The sequence below is a fragment of the Acanthaster planci genome, linkage group LG05, assembly GCF_054643075.1.
Source record: "Acanthaster planci isolate LZ-2023a linkage group LG05, COTS_SCS, whole genome shotgun sequence".
NCBI lineage: Eukaryota > Metazoa > Echinodermata > Asteroidea > Valvatida > Acanthasteridae > Acanthaster > Acanthaster planci.
Genome location: NC_141781.1, coordinates 22,114,116 through 22,141,387, shown reverse-complemented (window position 1 = coordinate 22,141,387; position 27,272 = coordinate 22,114,116). Strand labels below are relative to the sequence as shown.

The window sequence follows — 27,272 nt, the reverse complement described above, 5'->3', positions numbered from 1 at the left end:
GTCTGGTATACGCTGTTTTAAAACAAATCTGAACCGGACCAAAGTGTTACAAACATTTGCTGATTTTTTATTATTCTTAGAAGTTACCTTTCTTTACAACTTTAATAGAGGGCGCTATTATTCAAGGACATTGTGCTGTACCGTTATCAGTCAGTAGAGGGCGCCATTGCTTTTTTCAAAAGAGGGCGCTTGTTTTGGTCGTGGATCAAATGTCAGTAGAGGGCGCTGTTAATTTTTTCAGTAGAGGGCGCTAAATATTTGGTTGGGAAATGCAACGGCGCGAGGGACAAGTAGACATGCTGGAAAACGTGAGCTGAGAATTCAGTTTTTCATTCATTAAAATGAATTCTTTAGGAGAGCTTTCTGCTGTATCGATAAAATTCACTTTAAATATCCTGTGTCTACGAATATGAAGTATGACGCCATGTCTGAGAAGCTTTTTTCTGTGGTAAACTAAAGTTAGGTTGTGTCCGAGAACTAGGCCGTGTACTGGTACGGTTAACAAATGGCGCCGCCAGTGGTCGGCATTTAACAGTTCAGGCCGGTTTTTCGAGGCGCCATACATCGGAAAATTTACGATTCTGGAAAGCTTTAGGGTGCTGGTATGAAAGTCCAAACTCTGAGAAATACGCCGGTGCATGGAGGTAGAATGGCCGGTGTAAGTAAAATTGGCAAGTCATTCTTATTTAGGAAGATATTAGGATTCAAAGTTTGCGACAATCCTGCAGTTTGGATTTCAGGCATTTAAGACATGCCTTGAAGTAGGGCTGTGGTGGTGACAGATAAGAGACAGATTGTAAAAGCAAGGCACTACAGTCCTATTTGTGGGGCTATGGTATGGTAGGCCCTAGTCTAGCCCCACAGATAAGGCTGTAGTGGCTCTCTTTTGAAAAACCCGGGCTGCAGTATCACATGATTGAATTTAATTGTATGTCATGAATATGGATCAATATCCTTCAATACATGACCTGTATAACACTTCCGTACCATACCACACGATGTAATGTACATGTACATACCATGCGATGTGAAATGTACTGCTAAAGTGCTAGTACTGTCACTGTTGATAATGACCGCAGTCGATGCATTGGAACAGGAAGCAATGAAGTACGCCTGTGAAAGATTTCATATAACAAAACTGAAGAAATAGACTGACGCCATTGATATGAACCCACTCCAATGCTCCTACGGCCTGTTTGCAACCTACTTTGCATCCTAGGGTTAATTGTAAATATTCATATTAAACTACTATTTTGCATACAAAGGCCACGCCTCGGTTTGTAGGAGATTCCTAAGACGGTAGAACGAGCCGTCGATTTTATGTATGCTTGAATGTACATTGTATAGAGTGAAACGTTGCTATACTGAACATTGCTATACTGAACATTCGGCTGTACCGAACATCGTCCTTGGCTCCCAATATTTTGTGTACAAAACCTACCGAACTTTACGCAGTTGCAAATCAACCGAGATTCGCCGCAGCATGCATCTGAAATCGATCCCGAGTGGTAGCTTCACGACTTTTAAGATAAACTAAACATCAATTTTGTAACTCAAGATTTAAAAAAAAACAAAAATAATGAACAGATACATTTCTAGAAACCTCAAACGTGAATGCAATGGCAAAACATCACAAAAACAGCAAATCAAAGTATCGCAAGAAAATGCACTTCAGTTAGACAAGAGAGGGCGCTATTCAACATGGCAACAAAACGTTGGGCAGTTAATTTCGCTATACCAAACGACCGCTGTACCAAACATTTAGTGGTGTTCCACTATACGCACAAAGCATGCAGGGTACATGTAGTACACTTTTGTACATACATGGACGCATGGGTCTGGCATGTGCCGATACTTCAAGCAGCCCCACCCCTGCTGCAAAACTAAATGCCTCTATTTGTATGCTCACATTCTAGCTGGAGTACGTGCGGCTGATTTTTCATGCAGCGTCTCCTGACTTTTTCTTTCTCAGTGCTGTATGTTTGGTACCAACCAGCCAGCCATCTGGAGAGGCCATCAGCCTTCCCACAAACCAGTCATCTTGTCAACCGATCAGCCTACCAACCAGCCAGTCATCTTGTCAACCAACCAGCCAGTCATCTTGTCAACCAATCAGCCTACCAACCAGCCAGTCATCTTGTCAACCAATCAGCCTACCAACCAGCCAGTCATCTTGTGAACCGGTCATGCTAGATAACCAGCCAGTAGCCAGGCATCAGTGTTACTTCAGGTTTATACCACTAATGCAGTGGATTAGCACAGGTAGGCTGTATACCAAAGCTCAAAGGCTTTGGACGTGTACCTTTGGATAGGTTCCCCCTTTTATATTTATCAAATATGCCTTGTCATTTCCACACAGTCACTGTCATCTTTTTATAGCAAATCATGTTGAGGTGAGGTCTTATGAGGCCTTGGGCAAAACCAGCAAGTACTAACACAACATGCAGATAAAAACATCGTTCTGACTCCATCATGCCTTTGTTGATTTCAGAATGGGTAGTTCTCCACTCTACATGTAAATGGAAATAGATCATTTTATTAAAAAGAAAGTTAACTAACCTCAGAATGATATTCATGGCTTAGCCAATGGATTGTTTGATGAGTTATGAGTTTTTCAAAACAACATCTTTTACCATCGTTCCACTTTGTACATTTTCTTTGACTTGAATTCGTTGACGATTTTCTTTGAGGTAAATCTCCCACAAATTCCCAACTAATTCCTTCAGAGTTTCACTCAGCTGATATAAAATTAAATATCCTCAATAGTAGTTTAACTTTTTTGTTGTATAGGTTGACCTTTAACCCTTGGCAACGTGAGTCCAACGTACCATGCTATATGACAGAGCAACTTGAAGGAATAAAACAAGCAGCCATTTCCTGCAAGGTGAGTTCAAAATAGTTATATGTGGGATTCCTTATATGGAATCTGTAGATTTCATAATATTGACTCTAACCTTCTAGCATACATGGATAGGAAAATCTCATTAAAATACGGGGCTTCAGGACTGTAAGAATTTGTATTTTGCCAATTTACACCACTCATTTCAAAGAGGAAATACATGTTACAAAGCTTGGTCCAAGTTCCTTAGTTTCTTGTGTCTAGTTTCAATTGCTAGAATTACTGCAAGTCAAGGTGTGTCATTAAAGACTGTCAATGCCATCTTAGCAAATAATTCATGCCAAACTTCCCATGACTGAGTCTCCTCTACCCTGTGTCACATACATACAGTGTAGTATACATTTGTGGGTCTAACACACAGAGAAAGTCTTAGAGTTAACCGTGAACCAGTACATGTAGATTTTCCGGGTCTTAATGAAGAAGTCATTCAGACTGGAGGTTACTCCTTATACATGGGATACTTTCTGATTCATCCCTTTGGATTGAAGCCAAACTTTCAAATTGTTCTTCATTATGCTCATCACAATACTGGTGTCTTTGTGAACATTTAGAGCAAGGAAATCCCACAGTTAGTGAGGGTGAATGTGATGGGTAAAATGAATAAGAAAAGCTTCACTGTTGCTCTTTCATCATAACTCTATAATTGAACTTAACTGTAGACTAGAGCTTTGTGTATTAATGAATTGCATAGCGGTTGAAAACTTGACACAAGGCTTTCAAACTGAAATAGATGTACTCAGAGTTTTGTTTTATTATGTTTGTTTACATCGATGCATTTCTCACGTAACTATTTTCTCCTTGCCATCTTTGCAGGTAAACAGTGTGATAAACAGCAGCATCCATCGTTACCATGACAACAGCTTTGCCTCCAGAGATTTCAAGTCCAGCCATCCGTGTTCATCAGAAATGTAAAAAAAGAATCAATTGTACATTTGCAGTTTTTAAGGTGTCAAAATTATCCTTGTTTATCATTGACCTTTCCTCATATTACGGAGATATTTGAAAAGAAAATTTGCTTTTTTTTTCTCTTTCAAGTATACGGTTACATAGTTGACCAGCATCAAAAAGCAAAAGCAGCAAGATTTTTGAAAGTTTGTTCTGAAAGAAAACATTTCAGATTTATGTGATTTTCAAAGGTCATTATGATGTAAACTTGGATATTTTCGTAGCCCTTGTGAGCTTTCCAAGTTGTTTTACTCCAAGCTTAGAACAGGCAGTTTGCCCATTTTGAGTTGACGAAAGAGAAAAATAACAAAATTTGCACCATTTTGGTTTCTATTTCTGGAAAGTTTTTACTCAAATTGTAGAACAGGCAGTTTGCCCATCTTGAGTTAGTGAAAGAGAACAAGAACAATGTGGAACAAATGCACTTTTCCAAAATCTTGAATCATTTCCAAATGCTATTCTTCAGTCTGATAAATATCAAATTTTTCTCCATTGCAGTTTATGGGAGGTTGAATTAGAAATCAAGTTCCATTGATAGCGGTAACAAAATTAATTAATAAGGAAAGGAGTATGAAAACTTGGATAGTTTCTTTACACTATCATTTTCTAAATTGTAATGTATAAATGTTGGTCATGTGGTTCATTTTATCTTCAAGCAAACTCAAATCCTTGATGCTCATTGGTTGATCCCATTGTTGTAACAGCGCTGTGATACCATAGCATGACATCATCATCTTACCTTGCAATTTAACTGCTGCTGGTATTTGCCCTAACACTGTCAAATTTGCTTGAGGATAAAATTCATTACCTCTTTTGTGCTAGTGATATATGGGACATTTTTGGACAACCATGAAGCATAACAGGAAAACTCAAATGAATCCAGTGAAATTGTGAAAATCATGCAGATCAGACTAGTCTAAATTGTGACATAAAAGCATGCGCTTTTGTAAATATCATGAGATTGACCCCCAAAATATGTGATGCAAAGTTTATAAGTTTCAAGTTAAATGTTGGCAAAATTCTGTAACAAAACCTGGTGTTCATACAGACCAAAATTTAAAATTATTGAAACCATTGAAGATTGCAATTCATTAAGTTTTCCTGGGAAACATTTTGTAAACTATAATGAGATGGATCCATGCTGTGTTCAGTGAATGGTCTCTTTATCTCTCGTGTTGGGATATCTTTTACATTCTTGGCCCTTTCTTGTGTGATATTTCAAATGATGTCTTCCCTTGTACAAAGATGTTCAGAAATTCTTCATTGTTCCCCTGTTGCGGGGATGTTTCCAACTTTGCCCTTCCCCTGATGTGGAGGTATCTCCAACTTTGCCCTTCCCCAGGTGTGGGGATGTTTCTAACCTTGCCTCTGCCCTAGTGTGGGAATGTCTCCAACTTTGCCCCTCCCCGGTGTGGAGGTATCTCCAACTTTGCCCTTCCCCAGGTGTGGGGATGTTTCTAACTTTGTTCCTCCCCTGGTGTGGGGATGTTTCTAACTTTACCCCTCCCCTGGTGTTGGGGATGTTTCCAACTTTGTCCCTCCCCTGGTGTGGGTGACATCTCCAACATGATGATGATTACCCATTTCTGGTGTGGGATTTCACTTTCCTCTGTGTGGATTTTGCAGACATATTCCAAGTGGATCCATCTCATGGACTACAGTGTACACTATGTGTGTTTATGGTTCAAGATTTCAGGTGTCAAGAACATTTTATGACATCTCAGTGTAGGACATTTTCTTACATGTAAGTTTCCTTTTTGCAAACCATGCATTTCTGATTCTCAGAATTTAGAGAACATTGACTTTTGAGGAGACATTTTAGCAACAGAGGAGCATATATTTAGCCAAAACCATAGTGTCAAACAGATCAAATTGAGTTTGCTGATTGCGTAAGATTGCAGCTTTAAGAAATTTGTGCTGTGATCAGCTACAAATTGATGGCACTTGATGTTTTTAACCATACCGTTTGATGTTTGTTATTGCATATTGATGAGAATCACTCCCACAAATTGAATCTAAGACACAGATCCTGAGGCAGACACTTTTCAAATTCGCAAAAAGAATTATTAAGCACACCAATTCTAACAGAATCTAAAACCTTGAAATGTGGAAATCAGTGTCCAATTTTCACTAGTTCATGCATGATTTGAGTAGTTTTGAAAATTTGTTCAATTTATTTATTTGTTTTAATAATCAACTGTGCATTGTTAAAGAAAAAAATCACAATTTTTGTCAGAATGGCTCATTTCGAGGGAGTGATTCTCATGTAACCTTATATGCCAAATGTTTAAAAAATGTTTCTTTGTGTAATTTATGAAATCCCATTCTACATGCATGTACAAGCAGCAGTGTTGTGCTAAACATACGTTGCTGGTCGGCGCCCTCTACTGTCTGGGGCGTGTGGCAGTCTGTGGCCCAGGTACTGTGGTTGATATACCTATTGTTTAGTGAAATCGACTGTATGTGTCACTGGTGCTCTAATCCACCGGTGTCCTGCCTCACATAATTGACATGCTATTTCACCCAAAAATCTTCCAAACTGTCAAGTATAGGAAAGAAAGGATTTCTGTTGCTTACTTAAGTCTTTGGGGTCCCTGTGTGGTTTGGTGAAACGGACTGAGGACCATTGCACTTTTTTCACCATTTTTCGATCATTTTGTTATCCTAAGTTGGTACCCGTCATTCTTTGTTCCTGTGTAAACAGGTTGCTTTTTTGGCAGGGTCATGATGACCAAACGTTTATCAAAGAGGACATCTGCTTCTGATCTGAGGGGGCTCTAGACCTGATGAATGATAATGGCTTCTTCTCCGGTGTTGGTGTGAGATTTGGAGGAAAGACATTCTAATATGGCTGCTCAACTTACCTAGATTCTACAGAATCATTTCCGTTTTGGTTTCATTTGTGTTTGGAGGTAATTGTTTCCTTGAAGGTGGTATCAAAGATGACATTGGGATTGTTAAAGAAAGGAAAATAGTTAGTAATTACAGATCAGCCACAAATATCTTTGTAAAACTGAGTGGACAGTGTCAAAGTTTATCTTTAGTAGGAAATAGTACTGATAGGTCAGAACAAATGATCATCTAACATAATCTTTGCAAGTGTAAATGTGCTTTACTACATCGTAAATTTTAGGAAAATAGAAAAAGTGATACCTTGTTATTCCTAAGCCAAAACTCGACAAGCAAGCATGATTTGAAGAAAGCACCATTGATAGGATAGTTTATAAAATCGGATTTAGGAGTTTTTTAATGGAAATTGAAACCTTTGAAAATAATTAATTTCAGGTTTCAGGTTAAATTCAGGTTTCAAATAGCAATGAACATCTTCCTGAGAGTTAAATAGTTTATGATAAGGACAACAAGGTGATTAGTTTGACTTCCAAGTTAGGCATTTATAAAAGTTTTTAATTTTCTTGAAGATGATGAGAAGTCAAATGAGAGGATTTATGATTCATTTTTGTCACTGAATTACTCAGTGCTTCAGTGACAACACCTGTCCCTCAGTGTAAGTAGGAATACAAGTCAAAGATAACATGCTTAGTGAATGATTGGTTACTTGCTGGAAAGAAGGTAAAATTTAAAGTTACAATAAACTTACATTGGGTTTTGTAGGTAATTGATAGAGGAAAAAAATTATAATGTTAAAATCAAAGTAAAATAATTTTGTATTCAGTCAAATAGAAGTAACCCTAAATAAACAATGCTCTAGAACGCATTTAAAGAGAAAACTTAGATCTTCAGTCAAAAGGGCCTTAGGTTTCTATAATACATGTGTAGACAAATCCTATCAGTTAGAGGAAGTTAGATAGATGCATGTGACCATTAACATTGCAGATACTTAAACACAGCCATTCTGGCAAATTTTCAGGAATGCCATTTTAATACTTGTCATCAGTTGTTATTCCGTTTCCATTTTAAGAATACATATATGTGTATCGTGTCTCTAATATTAAGGAGGTCACAGGCAAAGTGCAACTTCTGGGGAGTTTTTCTCAACTGAAGAGTCTTGTTCATTGTTGAGTTGTGTTTAGCTATCTAACAATGTAAGCTATATATTTACAGGTGTTACTAAGGCCAGTGATGTACATACACAACCCTTACCCGTCAGGTTTAGTCTAAGGCCAGTAAAGTATGCACAGTCCTTACCCTTCAGGTTTAGTCTAAGGCCAGTAAAGTATGCACAGTCCTTACCCTTCAGGTTTAGTCTAAGGCCAGTAAAGTATGCACAGTCCTTACCCTTCAGGTTTAGTCTAAGGCCAGTAAAGTACGCACAGTCCGTACCCTTCAGGTTTAGTCTAAGGCCAGTAAAGTATGCACAGTCCTTACCCTTCAGGTTTAGTCTAAGGCCAGTAAAGTATGCACAGTCCTTACCCTTCAGGTTTAGTCTAAGGCCAGTAAAGTATGCACAGTCCTTACCCTTCGGGTTTAGTCGAAAGCACATTGGATTGGATTTGTTGCATGTGGTTTTTAATCCTCCCTCGCCAGTATTCTACGCAAGGGAATAGATTTTGTGAAGGAATTTCTCCAGATCATAGGAGGGTTAAAGTAATTTAATCTTAGTTCAAGAATTATAAAACAATTAATACTTTAAGTTCAGTGAAATATGTCTTTATTTAGAGGATCGATATTTAGCTCTCTCGCTCTGAATTTATTAGTATGCTCCAAACATGATAGGAATAAATGTAGAGCATTTTCCCTAGGAGTATACCATTAACAAACCCAATGTCATCTGCAATATCTCCTCTTAAGAGTCTGGTACTGTAAAACAATCAAACCACACAGCTATTTTCTTCGCTGAATACACACTATTATTTGTCAGTTACACTGTCTACAATTTGGATTTTGTGCTTGTGTAGTTTTGTTTATAAAAGAAAAAGTGCAGACAAATTTTGGAAATGTTTGTCTGTGCAAACATTTCTCATACAGTGTGTGGTTCTTCCTTCACAAGTGGAAACAAAATTATTGACGAGTACTGCACTTCAGTACATTCAGAGAACAGCTTCTTTTTCCCCAAGCATAGTCAAATTGTACAGTAGCCAGCCATGTTAGAATGTGTTTCTCTGATTCACATGTCATCATCTAAGCTGAAGTTGTTGTCATTTTGATGGTCCAGGACTCAATTGGAGATGGAGTGGAAAAGTCCATTTAAAAACAGCTTCCTCATTTTACTTTTTTTCCACTCAAGTGTTTAAAAACACTTCCAAAATTTTGCAGCCTGGTTGCCCGAACAGGGGATGACGTCCGTGAAACACCCCATACAGACTCAGCAAAGATTAGGTCGGCAACAGTGAATCCTCTCTGACCTTTGTTTTGGCCATTGTTTGTTTTTTCAATGAAGTGAAATGCATGTTTGATTATGTAGGGGCAGGATACCAGTGGTGCAGAGCACTAGTGACACATCAGTGGATTTCACTAAACAATAGGTATATCAACAACAGTACCTGAGCCATAGACTGCTATACGCCCCAGACAGTAGAGGGCGCCGACCAGCAACGTATGTTTAGCACAACACTGCTGCTTTTTTTTTTATTTTTTTACGAGAATAAAATGAATAGGGGTCCCCTAAAATAAATTTCACACAGAAAATTTGAATAAGGTGTCCCCTTGTCTTTATTTCTCACAAATAAAAAAAAAAGCCCCCCTTGTCTCCTCCATGCAAGGAGGATTTCAAGAAAGTAGCCAACCAAGGATAATTCTTTAGAGGATTGACCCAGAATCTAGCACATGGTCTTGGGGCAACAGCAAAGGTTTCTGAGGTGTCGAAGTTTAACTCCAGAAGCCTTTGTGGTTCCCCTTCCATGTACATGTTTCTGGCTCCTCCCCTAAAGTGGCTGCATTGCATCATGAATATGCATATCTATGGCCACACCCTTTGCAATTTGTATACAACCTCTATACTTGGAGATCATATACAAATTACCCAAGGTTAGACCACAGGACACATATCAAGATTCACTGTAGCCATTTAAGGCATTATTGCCTACCTTAATCAGTGACCTTTGAACCAAAATGGGGACATTCTAGGTTTAGTTTAAACTGCATGCCTGAACATGGGATGTTGCTATCTTTTTTCTATTAGCTCATGCGCCTGAATGGAATTGGATTTCATACTAATTTTAAATTGAAATTGTTCATTTTTTTGCAGGAATAAGAGATTGTGCCAGTCATTTCACCAAAATGCACACGCAAGCTTCATTGGCTGTCAAAGGTCACATGGCAAGGTAAGAAGCAATACCTTACATTTTGTAACCTGTTACTTTAAGCGAGTCTGAAATCATATTTTTTAGAGCCCATATTCATCTTTGAAATTACCTACTGGCTGTTCCATTGTTGAAAAGTTGAGTTTTTGTCAATGCGCATTTTAAGATGGCGCTCAAACTTGTTTTGCTCACATATTTGATAAAATAGTGAAGTCCTTTCAAGACTCCTGATTTGAATTTGCGTCAAGAGTTTGGTTGCAATTATTTGGATTTCAAAATGCCTTGGATTTTTTTCTTGGCATGTTTGTAAACAAATAGACTCGACTTTCAGTAACAGGTTACAAATATCCTTGGTTGACCACTTAGTTGAGAAGTTGCCAGTTGATGTTGAGGCAAGCAATCTTTGTGCTATTTTCATTATTTTGATTTTCAATTTCGGGGGCATAACATTTTACAACTTTTACATAAAAAAAATGTGTAAGCTGTTGGTACAAAATGTGACGATTTGTTTAAAGTTCATTCATCAATCTACGTTTCAAATATAAACAGTTTTGGGCAATGAGATTCAAAGCATGACTAAAATTTTTCGTAATTTTCATTGTCTGCACCTTAAAAAGATTCAACTTTGACATGGCACGACAGAGTTGGAAATGAAACATTTCTTAAAGGTCAAAGAACATCAACTGGCAAAGTCTCGACTTGGAAGTAAATGTTGGAGTACAGATGAGGTCGAAAACTTCTCCAATTTCAGTTCAAGTTGAAAGAATGCTTCGAGGACTTATGTACAAAGTTATTGAAATGCCAAGTTAAAAAGCTATACTTTAGAAATTGTCTAAAACCGTTTTATAACACAAGGACTGTGCATGCAGTAGCAATTACTGTTCAGTTACTTAAGGCTTGGGGAATAGAGTCATTGCTATGGAAAGGCTAGTCAAGTTTAAATCTGAAATTGGAGCAAGTTTTTGGACCTCAGTATAAGAGAATCTTTCAACACACCAGGAGTGCACCAGACACTCCAAAACCAAACTTTTTTTTCATTTTGCATACGAAATGTTACCAAGAAAGCTTTGTATAAATCAATCTTGAAAGTTAGAGTTCATGCTGAAGTTCACTCATGAATCCTGTCGGCGAACTTAGAATCCAGTGCAGGAGTCCCATGTCCCGTTGGAAGGATTTGTAAGGGCAACTATTTTCAATCTTTTTCAAACTATTTAGCCAAGGAGTTATACAGTCATTTATTGCAGAATGCATTGAAAAGTCAACTGTTGCCTTTGTGAAGGAAACTTGTCAAGTTGATGGACAAAGTAAAATCTTTGATCAAATGTATATCTCCTATTCGATCAAAATAGAGTTCAGTTGAAAATATTGTCTTCAGATTTGAAAGTGCTTCAATTTGCTTTATTTCTCTTGTCCGGGTAGGAATTTCAGCTTGGCTGTCCACTGTCATCTTCAGTGTCTCCTCATTACGAGACTGAGTTCAAGATGTCTTCAGCAACGTTATACATCAATTGGTCCCTCTCATTGAAGGCAGTAGTAGCTTGAAGATCACTCAGATGTTGGAGTACGGAAAGGATTCAATGTGAAGATGGACTCGTTGTAGATGAAGGGGAGAAAATAGAGAAATATTTGAGTTAACTTTGAATTCTATGTATTGAATTTAGATTTGATAGTTTTCTTCAGCACATGAGGCTGTAATATTGATCTTTCATTTAATTTGGCCACAATAAATTATTCAATATTTTTACAATTAAATGAGTTTTTAAAGTTTCTTACTTGACAAAGGTCATTGCACCGTTTAAGTTTGACAAATTAAAGACAAAAAGTGCATCTATTTGATCTCAAGTGTCCGTCTGTCTCAGGTTATTCATATTATGAGAATGATTGTCCGAAAATAAACGGACAATTCGATTCTGTATTTGAAGCTGTTCATTTTTAAAAAAAAATATTTTCCACATGAACAAACGTTTGAATTCACCACTTGTGAAAATTGAAAAAGAAAGCACCTGCTAATTTGCTAAATTTTTAAAAAATTGTTTGGAAGTGGGACAAGAATATTGCATCCTGCCTCCACTTTTCTCATCATATATCACCTTAAGAAAAGTCAGTCATCAAAGAAATCCTGGAAAGACATGAATTGTGGACTGAGAAACATTTTCCAATGTTGTTAGGAAATACTTGGAAAATTCTCTTCACTCCCCATAGACTTTGTACACGACTGCTGAAGTGGAGTCAGGATGCAACATTTTTGTCTGGGAAACGTTTTGAGAAAGCTTAAGAGTCGATTGGACTAAACTAGCAATTAGTATGAAAAATAAACTCAAGGCTAAAAGTCAGTGACAACGAGGAATTTGATTTAAATGTGCCACACCCAGTTTTTTCTTGAGGAAAAAAAATTAATAGGTTTCCCTTGGAAATACTGTTTTTTAGGTCAGTACTTACAGTAGCCAGTTCATACTAGACGATGATACAGAATTTTGGAAGAAATATTAAAGAAACTGCATCGAGATATGATCAGATCTTGTACATTCTGAGCGTCAAAGTTAGGTGTAAATGCACGCGTTGTTTGCAACACTGGGACTCCGACAGTCTGATAGTACTGTTTGGATGAAAACTCGCCGACGAAATGATAGGAATATACGCAATACCAATTGGTCCTTGCAGCACACGTGATGGACAGGAGCCAATAGAAAGAGAGGAGGAAAGGTGTGGCGCGAAAGAAAAAGGGAGAATGAAAAAGGAACCCGTGCACGGTCTTTCCTAACAAGGAAATAGAGGCGAATACGAGCCGTTTTTCACACTCATGTCCCCCTTCCACAGACGTACACAGAATGGTACCTAGGCTGAAAAAGAGACCAATTCTTTTGTTGGATTCCTTTGTGCCGTCTCTCCTGAACAATAAAATGATTCGAGGCTTACGGAGGATTAAACGCCGCTATCTTTCGTTACGCTTGAGTGAACAACAATGGGGAGAATTGAAGCAGAAAATCTCGAAATACTCGCCTTTAAAAGCACGTAAAGCAACAAAATGATATTTTTTGCAGAGGAAATCACATAATAAACCTGCCCATAGTTTCAAAATGTAAAAACTCGCACGGAATAAAAAGTTGGCTTTTCAGGACTGGTGGGTTCCTCGTAAAAACTTTCTCCCAATTGACGTTGGTGGCGCTATAGCAAAGACAGTCAAAGTCCCTTCATTCGTTCAGTTTAATTTCATGAGCGGACCAAGAAAAAGAATTTTCGTTTATCCTGTGTATTCTGAGTGCAGTAACAATTAAGCGGTGAGGGTGGGGCTCTGTAACGGGGGCAGGGGGTTCACAACCTGCTCTTTTCTATAATTTCTCGGATTATCAAAAGCAATAATAATTATTTTGCTCTTTACATTAGACAAAATACGTATTCTATTTCTACCTCCATGCTACTTCCATCATCCTGCTTCAAGCAAATCCTAAATAACCTGGTTTTTTTTATATTTGCAACAAAACCTCCTTCCAAAATTGATCAGACTATCTGAGCTTGTACAGGAGTTTTTATTTGTTTATTTTCCTCGCGAGCAAAACAGTTTGTTTTACTACTTTTTCGTAAGAACACTGCCAAACTTTTCCAAGCAATACTGGTTCCCGCCTGCTTAACCTGAAACTAACACAAAAACGGGTAACCAACGTTTTGGACCGTTCAGAAAATCCGATTTGGACCGCCGATATGGCCATTTTTGTACACGCTCTATCGTGCATACATGTATACAGCACAGCGAGCTACAGAATTGGCCATTTCGGCGTTCCCAAGGAACATGCGCATTGTGCATAACCATACGGCGTGCGCTATGCTAGAGAAATAACTATATCAGTGGTTCCCATTGACGCGAGCACTGTGCACATACATCATCAACCGCATCGTACGTACATGCACTTTCAATGTTATAGCGCCACCAACGGCGAGCGGGAGAAAGTTTCAGCGTGGACCCAGCCTGTCCTGAAAAGCCAACTTTTTTATTCGGGCAAATTTTTGAATTTTGAAACTACAGGTAGATTTGTTTTGCAATTTCCTCTGCAAAAAATATCGTTTTGTTGCCTAAAATGCTTTTAAAGGCGAGTTTTTCGAGATTTTCTGCTTCAATTCTCCCCATTGTTGTTCACTCAAGCGTAACGAAAGATAGCGGCGTCTAATCCTCCGTAAGCCTCCAATCTTTTTATTGTTTAGGGGAGACTGAACAAAAGAATTCAACAAAAGAATTGGTCTCTTTCTCAGTCGAAGTATCATTCAGTTAACGTCGATGTAATGAGTGCCCAGGGTTTAAACGCCTTGTATTCGCCTCTAACACTGACTTGTACGTTGTATTCGTTTTCTTTCCCCGTAGCCAACTAAACGTTTCCTGTCCACCCCCCAAATTTCTTGCGCCACACCTCCCTCTATCGTCACATGATATTTTCCTCTTCAGCATAACAAATGCATAACCACCAACATGTTTTCATTCATGTCATTTGTCGTCTGGTCTTCAGCCGAGCTTCATGGCAGGGAGCGTTGGTTGGACATCATCAGTTGTCTTTGGACAATACGAACGGGAACATTTGCACCTAGTCCCAAAGGCTGAAGCAAAGCTTGCTGAAATTAATTATCCACTAGCGCTTTGATGCCTGCATTGCATGCTAAGACTGGAGTAAGTAAATAAAAACCTGTTTTTATTCTGCTGAGTAATTCCTGTAGAATTATGTGAAATTTTATTGTGAAATGTGTTGCACTTAGGACGATCAGATGGCACGGCAGTTTACCACCGATTTTTTTTACCTTTTTGAGATGTTACACGTATATTTCCATTTTGGTTGTTTTGGGAAGTTGCCATTTGCAACGGTAACGTCTGACAAAGCTGGAAATATTTTTCAGCAGACCTACTGGGCCTATCGTAAGTCAACAATTTTGCAGCAAGTGACTTCTCTGAGACTAACATTCAAACATGAAAAAATGCAGTATTCTTTCCAAATTTGGGAGTAGCAGATTTCCCATGGAGTCATTTGCTCTGTAGGTTTTTTGCATATTAATCAGCCATGTGACTAATTCATTCCCACGCCCTTGCTACATATTCCTTCACCTGTGGATGGCGGCTGGCAATATGATCTTGGCAAAAATGAGCTTTGATGAAGCATAAGCCCCTAAACTAACTGTTACTTGAAATGTCATAATCAGACAACAAATTGAGGACACAACAGCACTCTAACAAATCCAGTTTTCCTCATTTATTTCTCAAGCTCAGTGGTAAGAATTTGTGCAATCTAAAGGGGCTCAGACAACTTGACCGTTTGCCAACTCGACTTGGGACAACTCGACCGTTGAGACAACGTGACCATCCGTACCTCAAATGGACAGACAACCCGACCACTGGAACAAATTGTCGATTTAGACAATTTGACTTGTAATGAGTGTGCTTGTGCTTTACAGTCACATTACCCACACCTTTTCTCCAAATTAAGAAAAGAGAAAGGATTGGGGGACCGATTTGCTGTTTCCCACACTGGCTCACTAGCAAACTGATCATCGGTGCAGCCAAGGCACCTGTGCATAGATGCATGCCATGCCCAGTGAGTCGAGTTGCAACGTAATGCAACACACGCAAATGTGCCCAAACACATTGAGCCACAAGCTGTTATATGGCCCAAACTCTGGCATGTTCACACCTTTAACAGTTGAGTTGTAATAATGGATGACTTGGTAAATCGTCCAGTTGTCTGACATCCAGTATAAAATATCTTCATAAGTGAGTTTTGCCTTCAGCTTTAAAAAATTCCACAAGAAAAGACATTTTTTTCTCCAAGGTCGCACAAACTTCAGGTTGCAATCAAATGTGTTCTAAAGCATCACCTAATTGGTCAGGTTGGTTCTGTCCTCGCTTTCCACCTCTACGGTCGGCGTTCGATTCCTGGCTCGGTCCACCCGCATTGGGTTGTCAGTCCCTACCTGATGGCTTTTACCCAGAATATTCCTGTGGGGTTTTCCTCCCACCTCTAAAACTGTAACTGCTTCTCACTATCTCCTCTACACAGGTTATTTCAGGCTTGAGAGCTACAGTGAGTGGGGTGCGTCTGAGGAATTCTTGGTGCCATAACCAGAAATAATGATAATAATAATAAACTTAGTATTTTAAATTTGTTTTTCCCCACAGAATCTAATTCAAGTCCTCCCATGGTCCTCTGGACATCTGTGCAATCTCCAAGCGACACCTATCTTCAACGAGAGGGACTTTATCTGATGTACAAAGCTGCCAGGGTTATCTTGCCCTCAATCTCCCAAAACCCATCCGTCGATGGCATGGATCCCACAGCTGGAAGTGCTACCTGACGAAGTGACGAGAGAAGTGAAGCAGTTTTAAGACCTCTTTGTAATCATCAGACATTCAAATAGTGAACTGCACCATTCTGCTTAAACTTCCCCGAATTTGATCTCAAATTGCAAACTCAAAAGCAGGCTTCTTTGAACCTTAAACAAATCCCCTGATCACCCAACCACCTGTCAAGTCTGCAGCATTTCAGCGGCGGAACTCCAATTGGAACTCTAATATTCACAAAGCACAGGCTTAATAGCTTGAATCATGTTAGGCTCTGCATCAATGAGGTGACATAAAGTGGGGTTGGGGAGACCCTAGGTGTGTTTAACGTCTTTCTTAACCCTAACCCTCCTCAATCCTCCAAAATCCTTTGGGCGGTTTTGGAGGATTTTGGAGGATTGAGGCTGAATGGTACATAAGGCACTAGAGGATTTTGGAGGATTGAGGCTGAATGGTATATTTTTCAAAAAGGATTTTGAAGGATTGAGGCTGAATGCAAATTTTTCATTAAAGGATTTTGGAGGATTGAGGCTGAATGGTGTTGACACAAAAGAAGGATTTTGGAGGACTGACTGTGCAAATATGTTCTCGAAATAAATGATTTTAGAATATTGCTGGGTGGGGGTTATTTTACTTTCTACATGTGGCAGGCTGCACCCCACCAGTGGTCATGCAGTTATAATATACGCTACATGTACATTGTACTTTACATTATATACGTATACTGGTCACAGTGGAAATTAACCATATACACGTACAGTACACACATGTACATGTATGTAGGTGTACTTGTACATGTACAATGTACATACATGCATGTACAATGTACATAACAGTCACACAGTACATGTACATGTATGTAGGTATACTTGTACATGTACATGCATACATGCATGTACAATGTACATAACAGTCACACAGTACATGTACATGTTCTTTGGTATCAGTAGAGTCAAGGACAAATCTCCCATTCTTTATTGGTGACCATGCAGTCCCCTAATTGCACTGTGTTGAAACCCAAGTACTTTGTTTTTAACAAATCCAGTGGAACATTCCATATTTTGTGAGAAATCTTTTTTCCTTTTCAAAGTGTTCAAAAGTTAAAGTTCATCAGCATCCTCTCAAAAATCAAACACAAAAAAAACAAAAAAAAAAAAAACAAAACAAAAACCCCTAAACCAATCCCTTGCCCTTCCCATTTCCCTCCTCTTTCATTTCCCTTCCTTTCTCATCCTTTCCCTGGCAATGATTATAACAAACCTGATTACATAGCAGTGTCCTTTTTGGGGCATAGTGTACATGCACATGTATATTGGAGGATTTTGGAGGATTGAGGCAGTGAGCACGACTTATTTTATGTACATTCAAACTATTGGAGGATTTTGGAGGATTGAGGCTGAATGTAAATTTTTCATATTGAAAATCAGAGGATTTTGGAGGATTCAGGATGGTTCCCAGTAATAAGGCCTAGGGGGTTAGGGTTAAAGATGTCAAAACTTCTTTTTGAACCCCAAGAGTATACCAACCTTTGAAAGATTTGTTTCAAAAATTATTTTTGTATTATCAGGTTACTAATAAAAATTCAGAGCACTTCCTCAGCAGTTGCTTAAACTTTGTCCCATGTTATTGGTGTGTGCAGCCAAAGTATCTTTGCTACAAAAATCTAAAATTATACAGCTATGGGAAATATGTGACCAGCTCCACCAAAATCGGTATAATGGGACATTTTATTCAAATGAGTTACATACACATTTGAATTGGTTACATTAAAAGCTATAATTTTGTGTAGGTTTGAACCTTGTGGCGTTTAGCAATCTGGAGATATATTGATTTTCGCATAGTCATATTATACATATTAACAGAATTGCTCTCAGAGATAAAGCCCTTTAAACACAGGAAGTGGAAAAAGAAATCAGCAAAGAAGAAAGTCTCTTGATTTCCATAGCAGCAGTTAGGTTTCTTGTATGAATTGTGAAAGTACTGTCCACCTAAAAGAGCCCTTGGTGTGAAATAGCACAATGTTCCTTAATACCTTTTTAGCAGAGTGGGTCACATATTTGAGTGTTATCTCTGTGCTTTTTGGAGTCAAGTGGTTTGTCAGTTATGTTCCATGGCTCTCAAATTTTAAGTTTAGAAAGTACTCACTTCTTGAGAAAGCCAGACATATTTGAATAAATTATGCACATGTTTCTCTAAGATGAGTTCTCAGTTCAAACTTCTCTAACTATTTGTGGCCTTATGAGTCACACTTCAATTCGTACTTAAGAAAAATGTCCAACTTAAAATGAAATTTGATGTGAAATTGAGTTGGCTGAAAATGTGTCATGAGACTTAAGCTCATTATCTATACTTCAAGATATAAACTCAACAAACTGATCTATGTGATCTACTAATCTCCTGGGGTAATTTTTTGCCTTTGCCCAAAAGATGAAGTGGTTTACCTAAAAGACTTAATTTTTTACCTTCTTGTCGGTGAAGCCTGCTCATTGTAAAGTGACCATTGGCATTTCTCCTGAGCAACAGATGGAAGGAAAAATTCAAAATCTTGTTAACAAAATCAGCGATTTCAGAGCCATTTTTCTTGTTTACAAATTTATATGCCATTTAAGGATGTATCTTGCTTCATTATTTTGGTCTTAGGTTATAATGCTAATGTGATTGTTTTCTTGTTGATATTAACTTGTAACAAATTGTAGAAAGCTTTTATTTGATTAAATTATTTGTTTTTATTTATTTGGTTAGTGACTGGAAAGTGCCCGGAACATCTTTGATGTATTTGGTGCTATACAAGATTATTATTTTTATAAACAGACGGGATGCCTTAAATTTTGTGGGGAGTTCTTGTGCATTCTAGCCCTAAAGGGCAGTGTAATTGTACTTAACATAAGTTACTGAAGTTACTGAACATTAAAACCAAGACCATCAGGGAGAATGGGCCATTCACATGAACAGCCCCTTATGATATAAATATTCAATTGTGAACTAAATACAAATAGATGGGAAAATCCAAACAAAAGTCAATGCTAAAAGCCTGCAGTTTACCTGCTAATCCACAAAACAACTGGTGTAGACTTCCAGTAACACTGATGTCTGGCTCCTTGCTAGTTGCCTATGACTGGCTTACAGGGTGAATGGCTGGTTGGTAGGTTGATAGCTAGCTGCTTGGCTCACAAGATGGATTGTTGGCTGATTTGTTCAAAAGAGGGATTGCTGATTAGTAGGCTTATTGCTTCACAAGATGAGTGCCTGGTTGGCTGATTTGTTCACAAGACGACTGGCTGGTTGGCTGATTTGTTCACAAGACGACTGGCTGGTTGGTAGGCTGATTGGTTCACAAAATGACTGGCAGGTTGGTAGGCTGATGGGCTCACTAGATGACTGGCTGGTTGATGGGCAGATTGGCTCAACAGATGACTGGCTGGTTGGTAGGCCGATTGGTTCATAAGATGACTGGCTTGTTGGTAGACTGATTGGCTCACAGGATGAATAGCTTGTTGATAGGCTGATGGGCTCACAAGAAGACTGGCTGGTTGGTAGACTGATTGGTTCACAAGACGACTGGCTTGGTAGGCTGATGGTTCACAAGATGACTGGCTTGTTAGTAGGCTGATTGGTTCACAAGATGACCCGCTGGTTAGTAGGCTGATTGAATTGCTTGCAGTGAGCACTCTGGATGACCAGGTGTTACGAAGGATGGTTGAGTCTGTCATCAGAACAAAGGAAGGAGAATTTTAAAAACAAAACTGAAGTTGATGTATTCCGGACGGTGCACAATTAACCCCAAATTCTTGAGAGCATGACAAACGCACTTGCCAACACTACTTCAAGATGGTCCAACATAAATGATTAAGGGCACTTTATCACCAAGCAATGACTTTCCTTTGGTTGAACATCACTGGCTTGTATTTGCACCTGGTTTGGGGATGATATTACTTGCAAGGCAAGCAAATGTATGATGCAGACACCTGACACTACTTTTTGTCCCTCTAATCGGACTAATCATGGAGGCTGGAACCAGGCTGTCAGCCCTACTTTTCAGCCAATAATGATTATTCAAAACAGTAATCCACAATTTGTAGTAAGTGATGGGATGAAATTTCCAGTGTTTTCCTCCAGTTATCGGAATAAGCTCTTTCATTCGATGGCAATGCTGTACTCTGATCATAATTACAAGCAATAAACTGCTGTGCTAACCTTGGACAATTTGTTGAGTTAGATTTTCTGTATTCCTGAATTTCTGATGAGTTCTAGGATGAGTCCACCAACTTGTCAGGATGTCCTTCCACTTTCTCTCCTCAGCTCTGCCACTCCTTAGGTTGCGACTGGCTCAATTCACACTCACATGGGTAGCCTGCACAGGTTGCTTGAATTGCATACTACACTCTGCATCTTGTATGAAATCTGAAGGGGTAGGGCTAGGAACTTGTAGGTGATCAGAAAACTTAGAGGAATTCAAAGTATGAGCAGCAAACAGCTGTTTCTGTCAGTTTAACTTCTCTTCCTGTCCAGCCCTTATTCAACATAACTTAAACTCATATCTACAGCCAAAACTGACTTTGAGTTGGATTACAGTTGAGTGAGAATATGGAGTGAATTAAAGTGTCTCTCTGTTCACTCTGGCCTCTTCCTTGCTTACACCGGAATTACACAGCAATAGCTCTTTTCATGTGACCATTGTCTGACCCCTACACTGCTTTCGTGATATAATTTAAATTCAACTCAACATTTATTTCTATATTTCAGTGCATATTTGCAGAATTCAAGACAGGTCAGTACATAAATCAGCTATCTCCTTGTTATCATGCCGAGTACACCCATGTGCATATATCTCGCACTGCAGGTTTTGGAGTTATTCAGACCACTGTATACTGCATATTACTGTATTTGATTCAACATGCTTGTCTCATGCAATCAGAAAATAATACTTTCAAATTCTTGAATATTTTCAATTAACTAATGCCTAAAGTGCCATGTATGGTAAACTTTTATCTCCAAGTTTCCTTCTATGTACTTTGTGAAATTTCCCAGCACAGATGTTAACCGTAACGTGGTCTACAAACCGGTGCCATTTTTAAAAATACTTCCAGTAATTCACATCACTGTAAAAAGAGAGCACTCTCGTATAAAATTTATCTGAACTTCAACAAAATATGAGTTTGTAGTCCCCGTCAGAACTTCAACAAAATATGAGTTTGTAGTCCCCCGTCAGACTTCATCCTTCAGGTTGACAAACCTCTCAAGTGTAACAACCGCAAGAATAAGGTCATCGCGGGCATACACCTTAGTCATGACTAGGTCAACACAACACTAAGAGGCCTTCAAAAACTGTACTCTCACATGCAAATTAGGACAAAGAATTTGCATACTTATTTGCAATTCATAGGATATTTTAATCCACACTAAATTCTACTTGTACATGTTACATGGTGTACATAGTGTATTTTGCTAAATGCCATTTAAGTACAAAAATGGTGGTTAACTGTCTTTTAGGGGCTGATAATAAGATGTATGATGCCAAAGACAAAATATCAAACTAGATTTGTGGACTACTTTGACAGAAATACTTTAACAATCATGACATTTGAAGAGCAACTGTATCGCCTCTTGGCCTTTTTTACAAGTTGACATTTTACAGTGATGTGAGGAAAGAAGCTGTAGATTAATACCAAGCATCCATAATAATTAATCGTAACAGATAAAACTATCAATTTAAAGATGTTGTCATAAACTGAAATTTATGTTTTTCATGCAAAGTTTGCTTTTAAACTGGGTTCAGTTGTAATTTGAGACTGCTCTTTGTTTAGACTGCATTCTGCACACTAGCATGATCAAATCAGGTGGCAGGGCGGCAAAAGTCCGTCCACTAGTACATGTACTTTAGGGCTCTGACTTCTCAAAATTTCAAAAAAAAAATGGTTTGTAACAAAGTTCATTGCATATAATAAGTAACAAGCAATATACTCACTACCATTCGGGTAACTATATCAATGCAAATTGTAAGTAATGTATTAGAGAAAATATTCACAAATCTACATAGCATACTAAACTTGATAAGGTACTGCATGAAACCTTTCCAAAATAAGAGGCAATCTCTCTCATTTATGAAGTCTCTCTGTTAAAAAGATCTCTTTCTGTAAGAACTCCTGCAAGATCTCGTCATCCTTACTCTTTTACTGAGGTTTCAAAATGAAGATTAGGTAATGCTAGATTAGAACAAATTAACAATTAAGGGTCTTTCCATCTTGACTGAAAGGTGCTTAATGCTTCTTGCCTTCATATTTCTCTAAATAATCAAAACCTTCAATGAAAGTTTCAAATATGCCAAACCAACTTAACATGGTCAAAACTATCAGATCAAGTGACACACATATACATTTAAAATGTAACTTTTGGATCTAAAAATGCTACTGCCCAACCGAATTTTGAATGAAACATCATCCAGCGAATCCCAATTATATTTCAAAGCAGATGATTGTAGGCTCTTTAATAGTCCAGAACAAAATCCATGGCACTCAACCAAAAAAAAGAGATTTTATTGATGTAGTTGTTGGGAAAGTACAGTTGCAATTACCATAGGTCCGTGGATCGTGCCCCTCATAGGTAGCGGGAGGACTGTAGGCAGGGAGGGGAAGGGACTTATGGGTAACACCTTCATCTCACAACCCCTCAACCCTGACCACAACCCAGAATTCCAGACTACATCTATGCCCTGGGTGACAATCAACTTTTACCTTAACCACTACCAGCCGGGGACTCCGAAATCGGAGCCGTATGGTTTATATGTGTGGTCGGGGTCTCCGAACTCGGACAAAGGAAACAGGGCCCTGTAACAAAAGACCGTACTCCGAACAAAAGACCAGGCTGCTGGGCATGACCGGCATTTTTCACTCTCAAAAGTGGTGATAATCCAGCGTTATTTTGAAACCGTATACCAGGGTTTGGGGTATTTAGAGCAAGCGGATTACCACCGGGGACAAAAGCTCTCCACCACCGCAGCGATGAGCCACACAGCACCGCTGCATGCTAATCTGGCCCCTATTGAAAAGAGGTCAGCAGTGCACTGAGCCAGGTTCGTGAACAAAAGACAGTTGTATAACACCGCACAATCTGGGCTCTGTTTACAAGGCTGCAGGCCTGGCTGAAATATTCGGGCGTCAATGAAGGTCACCTGTCAACTTAGAGTAGTGCCTGAAGATTACTCCGTGCGGCTATAAACGACTGTTAAATGGAATGATGAATTGTTGAAGGATTTTGAAAACGGAAAAAATGATAGTCATGCCGGCCCAGCATCCTCAACGTTGAAAAATGCCCCGGCCCGAAGTGGTTAAGGTATATAAGGACATTATGTAATACTGGTCCTCGTCAACACCAAGTGATTTTCTTTTTCACAAGAATTTTGTGCTTTTTGGGGGGGGGTTGCAACAGATGGTAGGGAACGGGTCACTGTCAATGAAGTACATACACAAGAGATGTCAACTGTTATCACCCCCATATCCGAAGCCAGCCCTACCTCCTTTAGGCATTTCATATTTTTTCTGACTTTTCAGACAGCTCTACTTACTCTAACATCACATAAAGTAACAGTTGTCACTCTTTCATTGTATGAAAATTGCTTGTATAACAACTGACTGTGTTGGCTTGGACCTCCCCCCTTAAGTAGGGGTGGATCCAGGGCCATGGTGGCAGCAACCCAAATTGAATCACACACCAAAACTGTCATCTGCTGTTGAGTAGAAACTAGAACAGAACATTGCAATGAGCCATTAAGTCCACTCCAATCTGTGCAGTGTCACACCTGTGTTTCTACGAATAGCTCTCTGGTCGCACGGACTGAATAACATGTTCAGTTGAGGTTGAACAAAATAAAGTGGTATTCAGGAAAATGAGGGGTCATTGTTTTGGAGATTTTTTGATTTTCTTCTTTTTTTAGTGGCAATCTTTTTAGGACCAGAATGCATATACATACAAAATTACCATTAAGTCTCTCAATGAAACTCAAAACATTGATTGTGAGCTCCCTAAAAATTTGTATGACTTTGGACAAACATTTGATTTCCATTTAAGGATTCATAAATATGTATGAACTTTTGAATGAAGGTAATGTATACATTATGCATATTCTTTTTGCTGATTCATAAATATAAAGGCAACAAGTTTAACCATATACTTCATGCATGGTCACTGTGTTTTTTTTTTTTTTTTTAGGGCGGATCCGGAAGCAACTGGACTGGAGCTAGGCCGCTGTTTGTTTATTCAGCAAGGAGAAAGCCACTGAATGTGACGTAATTCCCTCTATTACTATGCACCCTACCATACATTGTTAAATACACTGTGTCTCCTTGCTCCAGAACAACCACTGTGCTCCCAGACACCTGGTCATGATTACTTTGGTTAATGCTAGCACCAGAAATAATCGGGTCACCGTTCTTCCTCAGCTGGACATCGAGTTCATCGACAGAACGATCCTTGCACAGAGAAAACATGAACATGTAGATACCCGGCACATTACATGTGAACGTGCCTGTTGCCAGATTGAAGCTGGTACCCTCAAGAAGCAACCCAGTTTCCTCGAAGGCCAAACGTGTGCCGTAACTCGTAGAGGTATCCGAGTCGGTCGTCCTCCTCGCGGTGAATGCCACCCGGTATGCGGTGTCATTTGGAGCCTCCCCAGGCTCACCCTTCTGACCTTTGACACCCGCTTCCCCAGTTGGGCCCACAAAACCAGGAAGACCTCTCCGACCTGTCTCACCAGGCAGGCCCATTCCGTTATCCCCTTTGGGCCCGATTTTTCCGGGAATTCCCTGCTGACCCATCGGACCAACAGGACCAATCTCCCCTTTTTTACCAGGTTCACCTGCATCGCCCTTTGACCCCGCTGGGCCATACAGGCCTGGGCTGCCCGGCAGGCCTGGTATGCCGGGTGTTCCAGCAGGTCCCTGCTGGCAGCACACTGGACACAGCTGAGACACAGGACCATCACTGTCTGTGGGAACCGGCCCAGTAATGTTTGCTTGGAGCTTGATAGAGTTGCCCAGAAGGATGGCAAATGAAAGGATTGTAGTGAGACACATTTGCATCTGTAAAATATAATAAAATATATCCAGGGAACAAACCAAAAAAATAACTGGAGCAAAATAGAAAAAAAGGAAGGTCAATGGGGGGCCATAGTTAAATTCTACATGTAAATGCAAATAGTTAAAAAACACTATCCGTCAGTACATGTAGGGCATACAACAAGATGTGATCGTCAGAATAGATTTCAATTTTCATTAGCTTCAATGTATCATCACAAGTCCTAATCAATGTACCTCTTTTATTTCCAGAAAATTATTTCCAGAGAATAATTACCAGTTGATGTACCAACCACTACTGTGCCACCTAAGGATTGTCCAGTGGAACTTGTACTGAGTAGCCAGCCACCAGGTAAGCTAGAGTCAGGCTCATTGCCTACTGCAGAGGAACGACCAACTCGACAGAAACATTCACCTCAGATGTTTGGGTACAGCAGCCTAGGAGAGCCTGACCCATGATATATGGACCCCCCAAGTTAACGCTCTCTATCCAGCTGTTGTTCAACCAAACTTTGCTCATCTTGGATGGCAGAATGCAGTGCAAACCCATGTGAACCATTAGCTTCCTCCGTAGCAAAATGCCTTCCACCACCGTGACCACCCATTTTCAACCTTTCCACCACCATGGAACTGTGCTCCATATGCCCAACGGGGAACTCCACCACAGGCTATTCTATGCACATAAGGATACTGGTGTGTTTCGACTAAATGCATTACTCACACTGAGAGTAAATCCTTGCCTTGATCTGGTGTGACAGAGCTATGGAGTGTAAGCACCAGAAGTAGATTGCAGTCCATGCATGAGGCCCAAACATTTGGCGTTCAGACACAATGCCAGTTAGAGTACACTTCACGAATGATCTGACATTTTAGATTGGGATGACCATGAGATACTGTTGAATTTGTAACTCCATCAGCCTCAGTCTCCACACAGTCACTTTAACAAGACAAGAACCACTGAAGCTGAGGAAGTGAGTCAACAATCCCCCAAAATGGACGAGGGAAGAGCTGTTTTCACTTGAAAGTACAGATCTGATATTTATTTTACTGTTGCAGAAATGAACGTTGAGGACAACATTTACCGGTATTTTCCAGGGGTGTGCGTGGAGAAGCTTGAATTTTCCTATGGGTTTTGTGTGCATATCCCCCCCTTTCAAATTTTGCATTGGCCCTACCTGTAAGAATAATGGATCAGACCAGAGGGTGCCACATCATGCATGTACAGGTGGAAAGGAAGTGAAATGGTTCAGTATTCTATAAGCAATCAAAAGACACGTGTACGGCACTACTGGTTAAAGTGACTCTCTGCAGCACAGTAAATATACGAGCTACATGTACATGTCATTCCCCCCTTCCCAGGAAATGGTACAGTCCATCTGACCACAGCCCTCTGGACGGACCACTCCGATTATGCGCTTCCAAGTTTGCGGTCCAAACAATGAGGGAATGTGCAATCGTTGACATGACCTGCTACTCCCGTAATGGGTAAAAGGAGGCAAGGACTAGCCAAGCAATCATTGCAAGCTTTCAGGCTCTTGTTGATGAGAACTGCATTAACGGAGCAGCAAAGCACAAAATTAACTTTTGTAACCATTCAGTGGGCAAAGGTTGGTGTATTTGATATCCAGCTCTTGATACACTGAACCAAGTGTTGGATGTTCAGTTCTTGGCGGCTTGTCCTTTGGAGAAATTCCATCTTTATGGGGATGAGTTTTCGTGAAATCTGGATCTGAAGGGGAACATTCTTATTTCTAGTCAATTTATTTTAAATTTGTTGGAATTATTTTGAATTATCACATATTTACGATCTTTTTCAATTTGTACATGTATTTGTCCTCGCCACT

General features: G+C 39.4%; 2 protein-coding genes and 2 long non-coding RNA genes across 10 annotated transcripts in view; 2 read left to right on the top strand and 2 right to left on the bottom strand.

The window, feature by feature from the left end:
• Window positions 1–258: 258 nt before the first annotated feature.
• On the top strand, window positions 259–12,548 carry LOC147799247 (uncharacterized). 3 transcript variants are annotated; one of them, XR_015425451.1, is made up of 6 exons: window positions 259–308; window positions 1,973–2,262; window positions 2,791–2,884; window positions 3,713–3,807; window positions 5,471–5,588; window positions 9,990–10,107. XR_015425451.1 is itself a non-coding variant. In XM_087137413.1 (6 exons), exons 3-6 carry the CDS (start codon window positions 2,837–2,839, stop codon window positions 11,584–11,586), a joined length of 342 nt encoding a protein of 113 aa, XP_086993539.1. In that variant the 5' UTR covers window positions 259–308; window positions 1,973–2,262; window positions 2,791–2,836; the 3' UTR covers window positions 11,587–12,548. The 3 variants fall into 3 exon arrangements, 1 of the variants encoding a protein (XP_086993539.1); XM_087137413.1 differs by lacking the exon at window positions 5,471–5,588 and adding an exon at window positions 11,464–12,548 and having other exon boundaries at window positions 9,990–10,065; XR_015425450.1 differs by lacking the exons at window positions 259–308; window positions 5,471–5,588 and adding an exon at window positions 369–658 and having other exon boundaries at window positions 9,990–10,094.
• On the bottom strand, window positions 9,437–12,786 carry LOC110987469 (uncharacterized). The gene is made up of 2 exons (XR_002599285.2): window positions 12,484–12,786; window positions 9,437–11,634 (listed from the first exon to the last, which is right to left on the bottom strand). It is a non-coding gene; the product is annotated as an uncharacterized LOC110987469 (long non-coding RNA).
• A 1,529-nt stretch (window positions 12,787–14,315) lies between these two features.
• On the top strand, window positions 14,316–19,325 carry LOC147799246 (uncharacterized). The gene is made up of 2 exons (XR_015425487.1): window positions 14,316–14,698; window positions 16,196–19,325. It is a non-coding gene; the product is annotated as an uncharacterized LOC147799246 (long non-coding RNA).
• The window catches only part of LOC110987437 (uncharacterized), a 64,594-nt gene continuing 52,579 nt past the window's right edge, over window positions 15,258–27,272 (bottom strand). For all 5 annotated transcript variants that reach the window (XM_087137387.1, XM_087137385.1, XM_087137388.1 and 2 more), the window contains 4 exons: window positions 20,552–25,434; window positions 19,400–20,060; window positions 18,820–18,869; window positions 15,258–16,367 (listed from right to left, as the gene is read on the bottom strand). In XM_087137387.1, coding sequence (XP_086993513.1) covers window positions 24,607–25,434 — 828 coding nt within the window. In that variant the 3' untranslated portion in view covers window positions 15,258–16,367; window positions 18,820–18,869; window positions 19,400–20,060; window positions 20,552–24,606. The remainder of the gene's footprint in view (window positions 16,368–18,819; window positions 18,870–19,399; window positions 20,061–20,551; window positions 25,435–27,272) is intronic.